Raw genomic sequence first — 12,500 nt, 5'->3', positions numbered from 1 at the left:
CGCGGAACGACTGCACAGGGACGAGGATGACAAAAGCAAATATTCAAGAGAGAAAAGCCGACAAGCACTCGCTGGCGAGGGAGGAGGGAGACGTGCACATGCTTTCATGGCAGACTGACAACTGCCTGGTTTTAATGCTGAGTGGCAGCTGCCTCGGAGCAGCTCAGGTCTTCTGCCTAACAATCGAGACACCCACACTTGTGGAGTGCACGACACGGCGATGACCAGCAGGCCAACCAGGAAGGTCTGCTTCTTGCTCCTTGCTCCGTCCCGCCGTCCTCCAGGTAATGGAGTCGGCGTCAGCAGATGGTAGCGACCAGGTCAAATTGGGAGTTCTACCTTAAAACTCGATTGCGATGTTATCTTCTCTTTTATAGTCATCCAGCATCTATCTTAGGAAGAGCGGGAGCACGAGTTTAATCAGAGTCGCCGCTCTGAGGCACCTTTATCAGCTGGATCAGGCCTTAAAACCAGGCAGCTGTAATCTCCCCACTAACAGAGCGAGGAGCTCTCTGAGCTGCTCCTCCAAATGAAATACTGGCATGGCGGTACTCTGAGGGGGATGGAAGCTCTCCTCGGAATGGGCTGACCTCTGTGGATGCTTTCCGACTGCTAGGTATCAGGCTCTCCTGACGCACATCTGGGGTCCGATCAGGAGCCGGACCTCCTCCTCACATTTTAGCTCCTGGTGATGAACCCGTCTGTCGGGGGTGAATGGAGGGATGGAATCACACAGTTTTCCAAGTCCAGACACTTCCATCATCCTCCAGAGAGCTCAGCTTGAGTGTCCTCTGTCTTCAGAAAGGACTCCTGACAACTCCAAGGCGGGAAACACACCTACTGATGTTGGGATGGGGGCGCCCAGAGCCGATCCAGTAGTTTGACCTTCTCACTGCTCCTGAGAGAGTTGGAGACGGTCTAGATCGACCTTTCCAGAGCAGACCGCCTCCACGCTACCAAGCTACCGATCAGGGTGGAGAGTGAAGGAATGAGCGGAAAACTCCCCGAACAGGAGAGGAAAACTGCTTCCCTCCTGTGTTTGAAGGCTTGACAGAAAATGATTGGGTATTCCTGATCGAAGTCTTGATTTGAAGACTCCCGTTCCCAGATGTCAGACACGGATAAACTCGCTGGTTTGTGCACCTGACAGCCGCTGCTGCCTGTCGTGCCACTGCACCATTCTGGGAACCACAGCATGGTCCAATTTACCAAATCCTATTTGGAATCCGGACGGATCTTGTAATCTGTAATTTTCTATTCTTATCTCCACGGGTAGGCTGGCGTTTTCGGTTGGAACACAGCACAAGGGTTTACGGGACAAATCTAAAGCCAGCAGCCTGTAAACATGAGACATGCTGAGATTGGCCAAATCCCTGATCCCTGCTTAAGGAACGACTCTTCTCCCGCTTCTGCTCCGTTCCAACTTGTCTTCACGCACGCAGCACTCTGCACACTTCCTGTCCGGTGTCTCAGAGGGGTTTTGGGCTGCACCATTTCCTGATATCTGAACAAGGGTCCCCCGTTACCTTTACTCAGGGGCCCCAGCGACGCTAATATTGGCACTGATCTCCACAGCGGTGAGACTACCGGACTTAGCAATGCCTGTTAAGGGGCGCTAAAACAAGTAGCATATTCCACATATCCTGGGTCCCGCAATGCTGAGGTATCAAATGGGGGGGGGGGGGGGGGGTATCTGTATTTAAAACATGGCTATCATTTCATATCAGCCAAGGACAGAACTGCAGCCATGGATCAAAATGTTGAATTCTGCCTGCAGAGCACTTTCAGTAATTCTCCTGGTCGTCCCGGCCTCCTCCAGCGAGGCTCTTTGTGGTAGTTTTACGACCAGACTCGAGACTTGTGAGCAGCAGTGAGCAAGGAGCCAGTCGGAAGCAGGAAATGAATCCCAGCAGTAACTGAAAACAATTAGTAGCTGTTGACGGCGTGTTGACTGTGCGATAAGAGAGGCGACAGTGGAAGAACAGAAGAAAGTTGCACCTTCTGCACGGGAGGAACGGCTGCAGCTATCGGTGTTAGCATAGCTATTAGCAGTCGCTAACTAGAATTCAGTAATACTGACACATTTAATTTCTGCAACACGAACAAAAAGTTATGATGCCTCAACTTGTAATTGTTTGTTCTCGAGGCTCCTGCTCTTTACTCCCACCCACCCCCACCCCCCCACACACACACACACACCTCTGACATTTTAAATGAAAATCACCAAGATAGACAACAATGTAACTCGCAGTTTGTTTGCTATTGGCTGTTGAAAAGAAGAAAAGGGGAAATCATTTTAATTTCTCATTTATAAGCACCACTGGATTACAGCTGCCAGCTAAATGTTTAATTTAAACCGAAAATATAATAAATTAGCATGAAATTGCTACCTCCTGTGATTACTCCGGGATCGTGTTTGTTCCATTAGAGAAAAGCCAAAAGCAGCTGGACGATTTGGACGCTACCTTTGAAATAAAACTGTCAGTGTTCTGAAGAACACGTCTTCATCTCATCAGTAGCGTAGCTTAGCCATCACCCAAGACAAGGTTCTGCTGCTGCAGCAACATTTCCTGCGGCTCCTTGAGAGCCCGAGTGTCTTGTTTATGTGTCTTGTGGCGTATTTTATCCACTTTGTCCTCGACAGCTTTAGTTCTCTTTTCTCGGCTGCTGCGGCGAGCGTGTGCTGGACCGACCTTTGACCTTGAGGAGGACCAAATAACCCGGTGTTCCAGCGCTCTTTCACGACTGTGCACCTCTCTTCGTTTGCCTCCCGTAATTAACTTTCACAACAACAGATGTGCTGCCAAGGTCATGACAAAAAGGTTTCCCGATGTGACTGGTGTAAGAGAACGACCCCCCCCACACACCCCACCACTGTGCTCCATTTAGAAAGTGAGCATTTTCCCAGCGTTCCCAGTGAAGCACAGGAAGTTTGGAGGACAAAGACCCCCCTGGTTTGTACGTCTTCCAGTGTGCGACACCCTTAGGGTCCTTGTGCCACCATCCGCTAAATTAACAACCCCCCCCCCCCATCTGAGAGGGGTCTCCTTCCTCAAACCTGCGTGAGGAGCAGCTGGGGGAGCGTTCACAACTGCCGCTCCCCAAAGCCCAATGCAATTGCCCTGTTATTGTCCACTCATCCACCGCTCAGTGGGACGAGGGGGGGGGGGGTTACAACATATCGTAATTTGACAGTGAGCTTTGTATTAAATTCTGCTGTTAGCCTCAGTGGACGGTCAGAGGGGAGGTGGCGCCGCCAAGCTGTCCTCGCTTTAAATGAAACATGATATCCTTGTCCGGGAAAATTGGGGCAGCAGTCGGCAGGGTGATGGTTTAGTTACGCACTTGAAAGAGGAACGTCGGGCAAACCGAGCAGCTAAACCTCCTGCCTGCACAGTTCCGCATGCTAATGCTAATGCTAAGAGAAGCACAGTGAAACACGTCCACTGCTCAGAACTGTGGTGATGTTCTGCTTCTAATGGGAATGGCTGATGGTTCCGGCGTCATTTCCAATCATAACCCACCCCGCTAACGAGAGAAGATTAAACCGATGCTAAAACTCCATTTTCATAGAGCGGATCGGCATTTCACTGGTTTCTGACTGGTTTAATCATTCTTACACCAGTAAATGTGGCGGAGCAGCAAAGCCCGGACGTCGGCACTCGAGGCCTTTTGACCAGGAAGTCATTAATCACCCTCCTACAGGTGACAAAGAGTAATTAGCTCTGAGACAGACTCCCGCTGATTCACTCACTCACGCTACACGTGCGCAGGTGCCTGAACGTGTGCACGAGGCGGCAGCAGCGACGACAATGAATCGCCATCTCAACAGGTCCGCTGTGGTTTATCTGCACCCTCACACCCTCACACCCTCACACCCTCACACACACGGGGGAGTGTGCGTGTGTGCGTGCGTGTCTGTGTTTCTTTAGAGGTGTTGGGCGGGTCAGAGATCCCTCCTACCTGGGGAGCGAGTCAGTCTGTCTAGGCATGATTAAATCCTCCACCTGTCCTCATTCATCAAATCCACCACACATATTAATTATCACGAACCTTCAGAAGTACAGCAAAGGACACACACACACACACACACACACGCGCGTGCGGCCTACCTCTCCTCCACCTGAGACCCTTTCAGATTTCCACTTGAGTTAAAATTCAGCTTGGATACTGATGGAGGCTGTAAGTGCCTGTGGCACTACAAGTCAGCAGAGTAATTTCAAAGGTAGCCGGGACGGCGGCTGCTGCTAGCGGAGTGTTGCAGCCCAAACCCGCCGTCATGTCACTCACTCCCCACTTCCTGTTCGCTCCCACGCACCTAAAGGACGTCCCAAAGACCTAAAGACGTCCCCACGTCTCACTTTAAGGTTCCGGAGGCGGTTCGACGATGCAGCGTTTCCCGCTTTTGACCCTTTTGAAGGCGACACTTTGATCAGGCGGTTCTTGTGCTGGTCACCTGTGAGCTTTACCCCCCACGTTCGCGTTGCGTCTTTCTCCTCCGCAGGTGAAGCAAATGTGAAGCTGCAGGTGTTTCTCTTACTCTCAAACTGTTGAGCACATCGCTGTGAAGCCTTCAAAGAGTGGATTAAAGCTCCGCCAGCGACACACACACACACACACACACACACACACACACACACACACACACACACACACAGCTGTCTGTCCGTCCCATTGAAGCGAGCCGTTTCCTGTACCTGCTGTGGATAACGCCCCCCCCTTCCCCACCGGAACAGTCATCCATTTCCTGGCTGTTCGCTCTGTCTCCAGGATTCAAATGGTGCCGTTTTCACTCATGTCAGCAAAAGGAATGACGGCACATTCTTCAGGCTGGAGCCCATAAATCAGCGTGTCCCTCTGTGAAGAACCTTCCCACCTCAGATCAGGCATTCCCGGATCCTAATTGGGAGGAGATTGTTGCTCCGCCGCAGCCTTGTCATCTTTTTATAACGAGTCGAAGACCAGCGTGCCCTCACCGAGCAGCTCTGAAGCCCACCAGATGAAAGCCCTCCGGGCCGAGGCTTTCATCGGGCGCCAATCACCTGTTTCCTGTGACACAAACGCCACAGACGGCGCCCAATCATTCCAAAACCTCTGGCCACTGAGATGAGAGCCAGATAACATCAAAGCGCCATTATCACGCCGTTCTCAACCCAGTGTCGAACCAATTAGTGGCAGCATGCACGGCTAAAAAGAGAGGGGGCGTACCACCTCCGAGCCCCAACCAACAACAGGAAGTGGCGTGAAGGCGGTGACAGGACGGCAGCAGGACAGTGAACTGGGGCTGTAGCTCCTGCGTGGCTCCGCCTGAATCGCCATCGTGAAGCTGTCTGATGACCTTGACAGGTCGGCCTCTCAGCGCACTCCTCCAGCGGGATTCCAACGCCCGTCTGATTCCCGGAGACGCAGCTTTTTCCTGCGTCTGACTTCCCGCCCGTCCTCTCCGTGCACGGTTGGCTGCGCCGTCAGCGGGCCCGCCGCCGCCCTCGCATTTGAATAAACACCATCTGAGTCGGCCGCCTGTGTACAATATCTGTCAGGAAGCTGCCACTCGGCGACCCGCCGACCCTGACCTCCGTCCCCAGAGGGACGTGGCGCTGACAGGATGTCTCCGTCGCCGATCGGAGGCGCCGCGCATCAGATGCTCCGCCTCGTGCATCGGTAATGAGCAAAAGAGCGGCGGCGAGGACGGGGCAAACACAAACGCTGGAGAGGCTCGTCACCATGATGGATGGCTCGGGGCAAGTTTAGCGTCTTGTCAGAGCTTTGCTTAGATTTTCCTTCAGGCGACTGGGCAGCAGTTTACCTGGAACGTGGAGCCCCACCCCCACACCAGAAGGTACGGAAATGTGTCCCAAACTGGACCCATCATCCCATTGTTTCATCCTCCCAACAAAGTGATCCTCTCATTTACCCACATGCGTCATGACTGTGTAAATATTCACGCTTACACATGGAGCCGAGTCGCCCGGTGACCAGGTGTCCACCAACCAGGTGTCCACCAACCAGGTGTCCACCAACCAGGTGTCCACCAACCAGGTGAGTCGTCCTCACGCTCAGCAGATGTGGAGAGACGGACGCGTGTGACGCAGAGATCACCAGCGGACAGAACTAGATTTTAAAGTTTTTCTCCAGTTTTCCGCCTCAAAACATTTGAGGTATCACAATAGCTTTGTTATTTACCCTGTGATTATTATTTACCTCTAAAATGCACCTCAATAGAGCCATGATTAAACTGAATTTAATTCCTGGTGTGAGCAGTTAATTATAAATTCTGTTGGTTGAGAACAATCTAATTCAGCAAACAAAGTGCTCATTATTGAGCAGTTCTGCAAACCTTTGCTGCCTGTTTTGTATTTATTACTGGTATTTATTACTGACATTTATTACTGGTATTTATTACTGGTATTTATCACTAACTGTCAGTACCGTCAATGACCTGACTGATGACGGGTTCTAAGCCCATTAAAGCCTGTGCTGATGTTCCAGCCATGCTGGGAGAGATTCGCTCCAACAATCTTATTCCATCATTCCCAGGAAAGATGGAACAAGTCTGTGTAACGTTCTGAGCACCCCAAGTTTCGTCCTGATGGTTGATATTTAATACACTGAAACACACCGGCCAGTTTGGAAACCAGATGACGAGCGTGTGTGTGTGTGTGTGTGTGTGTGTGTGGTGTGTGTGTGTGTGTGCACTGGTGCACTTGCTGAGCGTGTCCTACCTTGGTTTTGTCGTACAGGCCGTGGTTGTCCAGGAGCATCCTTCGTTCCTTGCGGGCGAACCTCCTCAGGTCTCTCTCAAACTGCTGTGGGAGAAGAGGATCAATGGTGTGAAACCGAATCTGTGGTGGTCTTTTCTGTTTCAGGAGGTGGTGACAGCTGGCTGCTGCCCCTGGAGGGTTCTAATCCCTGCCATACTTGGCAGGTAAAACTGGACCTTCACCTGACTTTTCTCTTGGAGGTATTGGCACATGCATCTATCTAGACCTACGAGTGTCTTCAACGTGCTGATTAGGTTTCATACTCTGGAGCCGGTCCAGCCCAGCAGGGCAAAGGCGTAACGATCCACCGGCGGTGACACCAGGTCCACGCGCACGGCCCTCCAGCCCCTGATGTCCTCCACGGGGCTGTTGAGCCCCTCCTCCACCTGGCTGGCCTCCAGCCGCAGGATCAGGAAGCACTTTGCAAAGTGGTCCATGGCCTCGAAACTGTGGGCGGGCACCTTCGTCAAATCGAAGGTGGACGCCTGGTAGTCGCAGTAGAGCAGAATACCCTGGAGCGAAGGAAGGAGAGATGAGATGCAGATACAGAAATTACTCCTTTAAGGTTCCTCTACGGTTCCTCATGTCTTGCACCATATCTAATTACCAGCCTGAACCACTTTAAGCCAGGGTTCCAGGGTTCTGAAACCCTGCAGCAGTTCTTATACACGGTTCATGTTTTCGTCAGGAGATCAGATTCCGCATAATCTTGGAGATCATCAGCACCTTAAATGAAGCCTGAAGGTGCTGAAAATGAGACCAGAAACATAACGGGTGGGATTCACAGTTAGAAAACCAAAGTGGAACAAGGATTCAGTCCATTATCGCCCATCCCTCACAACAAAGTGGACCAAAAATAGTCGTGTCTGCATCTATTTTGGGTTTTCTGTTTTTCTACAGTGGTGATGATGGTTTAACTGGGACAGGTTTAATAAAGAAGCACTTGTTTGTAGCAACAACATATAAAACCTGTAGGCAGACAAGAGTGATCTTACCCTGTGACCAGGAGGTGCACGAGGATCGACCATCGTGGTGGCGTCAATTAGCCGCTATGTCATTTAAATGGTACATGAGTAAGACAACACCGTTATTCACTTAGCGACGACGCAGTTTGGTCTGCGGGTGTAAAACCTCACCTTCAGCAGTGAGCCCTTACTCTCATCTTCTGATAAACCCAAACACACTTGCAGGAAATCTTTAAATGGCCACTTGGATGCTAACATCAGCCCCCCCTGGCTATGCTAAAGCTAGTCCCAATCTCCTATACTGCAGAAGAATGAGAAGAATAAGAGTCTTCACTCTGATGGCCCTGCAGGAAAGAGGCCTTTAAATGACAGCAACCCGCCATGGATCACATCTCCTCCGAGGCAGTCTCATTTGAGAGACCCCCCCCCCCCCCACCAGTCTGCCATTCTCTGATGAACACTCCCCCTCCTTAGATAATGAAAACCTCAGACAAATAAGACGTCACCATGTTGAGGAGGAGAAGGGGGAGCTGTGGTTAAAACTGTGGAGGATAAAAAGATGCAACCGTGAGTGAGTTTTAAATGTTCAGCTCGTAGAGAAAGTAATAAATACGTAGGTGGACGAGGAGCAAGGAAGCTGGTGTCAAGCCTTTGGGTTGATTTCCTGTGTAATCACTGGAATGTTGCTGTGCACTCTGGCTGTAATACCGCTGCTCCCCTCAGAGCTTAATAACTGGGGAGAGCTGTCAACGGAGCCGCCCGTGACCTGGATGATGGAGGTTAGAAGCAGCACAGCCCAAACAACCATCAAACATCCCCACAAACCCATTAAACTGCACAGGTTCTCCAATTAGATTGAATGCTCTACAAGAGCTGAGAGCAGAGGAATCCCTGGCAGAGGCGGGTAAACGGTAGTTGCTGGTCCATCCAAAGCTTCGCAGTGCAGCATAAATACAAATGATGGTTTACATTTGCTCCATGGAGCTTTTGTGCCTCTAGGAACCGTTGGTTTGAGGGGGAGGGAAATGGCTGTGGCAGCTCCGGGTCCATCGTGTCACATTGTTGACTAAACCCGCTGAGGAGTTCTGCCTTTTTAATCAGCTCCATTCCCAGAGGCAGGTGCACGGAGGCCACCCCCTGTGCGGTCCGCTCCGGGAGCGAGGGAGTGATCCAGATATTTGCATTGCGAGTTTGTTGCACCTGACTTCTATGTGTTGTGCGATGGTACGTGAGTATTGTGTAGCGAAGGGATCCTTCCTGAATCTCCAGGGGGTCAACTTTTTGTGCAATTGGCTGCAAAAACATTCTCTAGCCCCCCGCCCATGCTCTCCCTCTGCAATTACAGATAACCATTCACCTCGCAATAAAAGGCAGTGAGAGGGATCCTTAAATTCCCCTAAGTAATAGCTTAGCTAAAGGCTGTGACAGTTCCCACTTTGATAATGAGGCTGGGATGACAGCGTAAGAGCCCTTAAATACACACAAATCTGAAATTAAATTCCCTGAGAGCCACACTCGACACAAGCTGTGGTAGAAGGTCTCCCTCTTATACAAGGCCGCTGAATATAGGTCACATCTCGCTGCGGCGGGTTTTTCACTCTCTCCTGCCATCCGAGGGCTTTTTGCTCGGAATCGCTTTGATGGCTTGGGTGAAAAGTATTAATGAGATGTGATGACAGCCGCGCAGATCATTAAATACCTGGATATTGATGGACTTCCTTTAATGAGCCCCGGCTGTCCTGCCTACGCAGGAACTGTAGTCAGGCTCGGGTTCTCGCTCTGCGTCCGACACACACACACACACACAAGTTGCAGATCTGCCATAAAACCAGGAAGTCATCAAGTCTTAGCATCGCCAGGGGCTGTTTAGCCCAGTAGCTCCCTGTAATCATCTCCCACGCAGCAGGTAATGTCAACGAGCATGTGAGGGGAAGCTTATTCCAGCAGAACTGTTTACAGAAGGAATTACAGAGGAGGACAGCGGGAAGATAATCTTCTCCCCAAAAGCTTTCGAGCACCGGGGGACCAAGAAAAGAAAACATGAGACTTGAAATTGTCATCTACCCCCCCTTCCTTTTAAACTTGACTAACTCTCGGCGGTGTGATTGGTGACAGCGGCGAGCAGGAACGTCTACGTCCTCAGGAAACGTGAGGACGCCCTGAGGGACGCCAGGTACTCTGATCTCTCATCCTCCGACTCAAAGAAGAAAGCAGGAAGTTGCTCTTTTCCGGCGCCGACTAGCGTGAGTTAGCCAAGTTGCTCTCCAATGAGATTCGATTTGGATCCGGAGCCGTAGGCGGCCGAACGGAGCGAGCCCCGGTGTCGGGGCTTTGTGCGTCCCCTTCAGTGTCAGTCAAACTCCATCAGACTTTATTCAAAGTTCAGCGCGGCTACGTCTGCGTGACTGCGAAATGACTTATTCAAACGGAGGCGATCCCTAACCACAGCGGCTCAAAGCACATTCCGAACAATAAAGCTGAATGCTATGATAATGGCGAGCTCGCCCGTCTGACACGGCGAGGAGAGATGGATGGAGGGTGTCTCTCTGCTGCCATTAAGAAGGCCGGGCTGAACCTCATCTATCTGCTGTCTGACCTTGCTTTTGCCCCCCAGGTTATGCTCTCAGAGTATCAGCAGGAGGGAGGCAGGAGAAAACGGACGAAAACGATGAACCCATTTTCACAAGGACGTTTCTAGATAGATATTTTTTTAAACTCCCCACAGGCTGAAGAGAGAGTGTTGGAGTGGTAAAGTGGGGAAAGAGGGGGCAGCTGCAGGGACCGACTGTGATATTTAGGCCTGAGTGAAGACACATGGGCCCCCGGGGGCCTGATTGTAGATGACAAGGTTACACGACTTAGAGTCAACCTCTGCCTCCCCAGCTTAATCACTGTCTCCGAACGTTCCCTCTGCATCCCAGTTTCATCTGGGAAGTGAAGCTCCTGCAGGATCGCTCTCATCTGGCGGCCCTTTTAACACCCCCCCACTCCACACACATGCTTAATTCACTGTCTCACATACAGCCTCTCACCCTAACCTCACACACACCTTCACACGTTATCCTCAATCTCTGCGGCTCTGGTGTGGAGAGGAAGTGGCTAAAAGTAGGACCAGCCCAGCAGCACATGTTCTTAAACAGTGTTGACGAGAAGAAAAGTGCCCCCCGACTACAGAGCTGGTCTTCATCAAACCCTTGTCTTCACCCTCCCTGACTACACCTTCATCTGGGGGGGGCGAAAGCAGTCCTGTCAGGATACCGTTGGGGTTCTTAAGCGTGTCCTTTCATTGTTGGGATCGTCGTCAGCTTACACCACTACGGATTCCACTCATCGTCATGGTAACGTCTAAAATCATTGATTGAAATGTCCTAATCGACTGGGTCGGTCACCTCTTTGATCAAGCCGGAGCAGATGAAGTCAATCTAATCCCGACATTGTATTTCCCGACAGTTTGGCAGCAGCAATTATGGAAATGCCCAGTGCCGACGGGGCTTTATTTGGGCATTATGTTGAAACAGGAGAGATTTCAGCTCATTTCAGCATCACCGTTTTAATCAGCCGGCGCGTTCTGCACTTTAATGAGGGTTCCAAATAACAAAAGGTCCAGGTAGTGCTCCGATAATACGCTGTGGAAATTCCTGTTTCAGTAGAAGAGAAACCAAACCGCAGTCTTTGGTTGGCACTAAGACAGAGAGACGGTTGATTCGGATGCTAATCGAGCAGCCCGAGGGGACGGAAGGAGGATGCAGAGGCTGATAAAAGTGCCGAACAATGTCGAGCCCCCAGATCTTAAAGGTTGAGACGGCGCTCCCACCTCGGCGCTAAAAACACTCCCCGTTTTTAAACTGCGTGTTCTAAACTAACGATCCAGCTTCCTGGATTCCGGCTCAGCGAGAGCAACAGTAACCGTCTCATCAGAACTTTTTAAACTTCTTTGTGAGCTCGGGTCTCTCTCTGGACCTTCAGGCCAAAATTCCAGGCAGAACCGATGGCGTCGGCTCCAAGCGTCTGCTGTCGCTGGCGAACCTACATGCAGAGCTTTAATTGGCCGCTGGTGGGTGGAGCTTTGATGCTGCTCACGTCACTGGGCTGCTAACAGGAAGTGATGGTCCAATAATTAAAACCGTGACGTGCGCGTAGACATAACCTGCCGCGGGTTTATCTGTGGCTCACACATTGCCGTCCTGTTGTCAGTCCTTTATTTACTACTCCCAGACGTTCAGATTCATTCGCCTCATTATAAACACGAGACCTTTGCGTGATGACAACGTTTGGAGCTGCGTTCTCTTTAGATTCCGACTCCCGCTGCCGGAACACTGCTGGAGTCCTGCAGGTGGAATTGAGGACTATTGTTCTGTGTTTCCAGGAAATGAGAAAAGCATCATATGGAACCTTGACTCTGTTCTCCTGTTTGAGAGGCAGAACAGAGCACACGCCTTCCTCTTGATAAGATCACACACAGCCTTAGGAAAAGTAATAAAGCGTCCTTTTTCTAAAACCTCTAACGGACCCGATCCCACATATGCTCCTCATGTCGTGCACGTGCCATGTTGCTCCTGCATGTATGAACGTTTGCTTGCACATTTTGTGAATCCCTGCCAGCAGGAACACTTGTGTCTTCCTGGCTGCTCTCCTCAGATCACGGGAACAAAGGGAATACTAAAAGAGGTCTATGAGAGGAGAGCCCCCTGCTGAGCGACAGGACAGGGGATCTGCTCAAAAAAAAAATGCTCTGTCACGTTCTATTATGACTCAACATTTAACGCTGTCAAAT

The 12,500-nt window shown here is 50.9% G+C and overlaps 1 protein-coding gene across 2 annotated transcripts in view; it reads right to left on the bottom strand.

Moving 5' to 3' along the window:
• dntt (deoxynucleotidyltransferase, terminal) overlaps positions 1-12,500 on the bottom strand; it is a 43,759-nt gene that overhangs the window by 13,857 nt on the left and 17,402 nt on the right. The window contains exons 9-10 of one of the 2 annotated variants that reach the window (XM_057048196.1): positions 7,025-7,273; positions 6,723-6,803 (exon numbers count right to left, since the gene is read on the bottom strand). In XM_057048196.1, the coding sequence (XP_056904176.1) occupies positions 6,723-6,803; positions 7,025-7,273 (330 nt within the window). Of the gene's footprint in view, positions 1-6,722; positions 6,807-7,024; positions 7,274-12,500 lie in introns of both variants that reach the window. The other variant, XM_057048195.1, reaches the window with a different exon arrangement.

Source organism: Takifugu flavidus, chromosome 11 (genome assembly GCF_003711565.1).
Source record: "Takifugu flavidus isolate HTHZ2018 chromosome 11, ASM371156v2, whole genome shotgun sequence".
NCBI lineage: Eukaryota > Metazoa > Chordata > Actinopteri > Tetraodontiformes > Tetraodontidae > Takifugu > Takifugu flavidus.
This window is presented reverse-complemented; position numbering and strand designations above follow the sequence as displayed.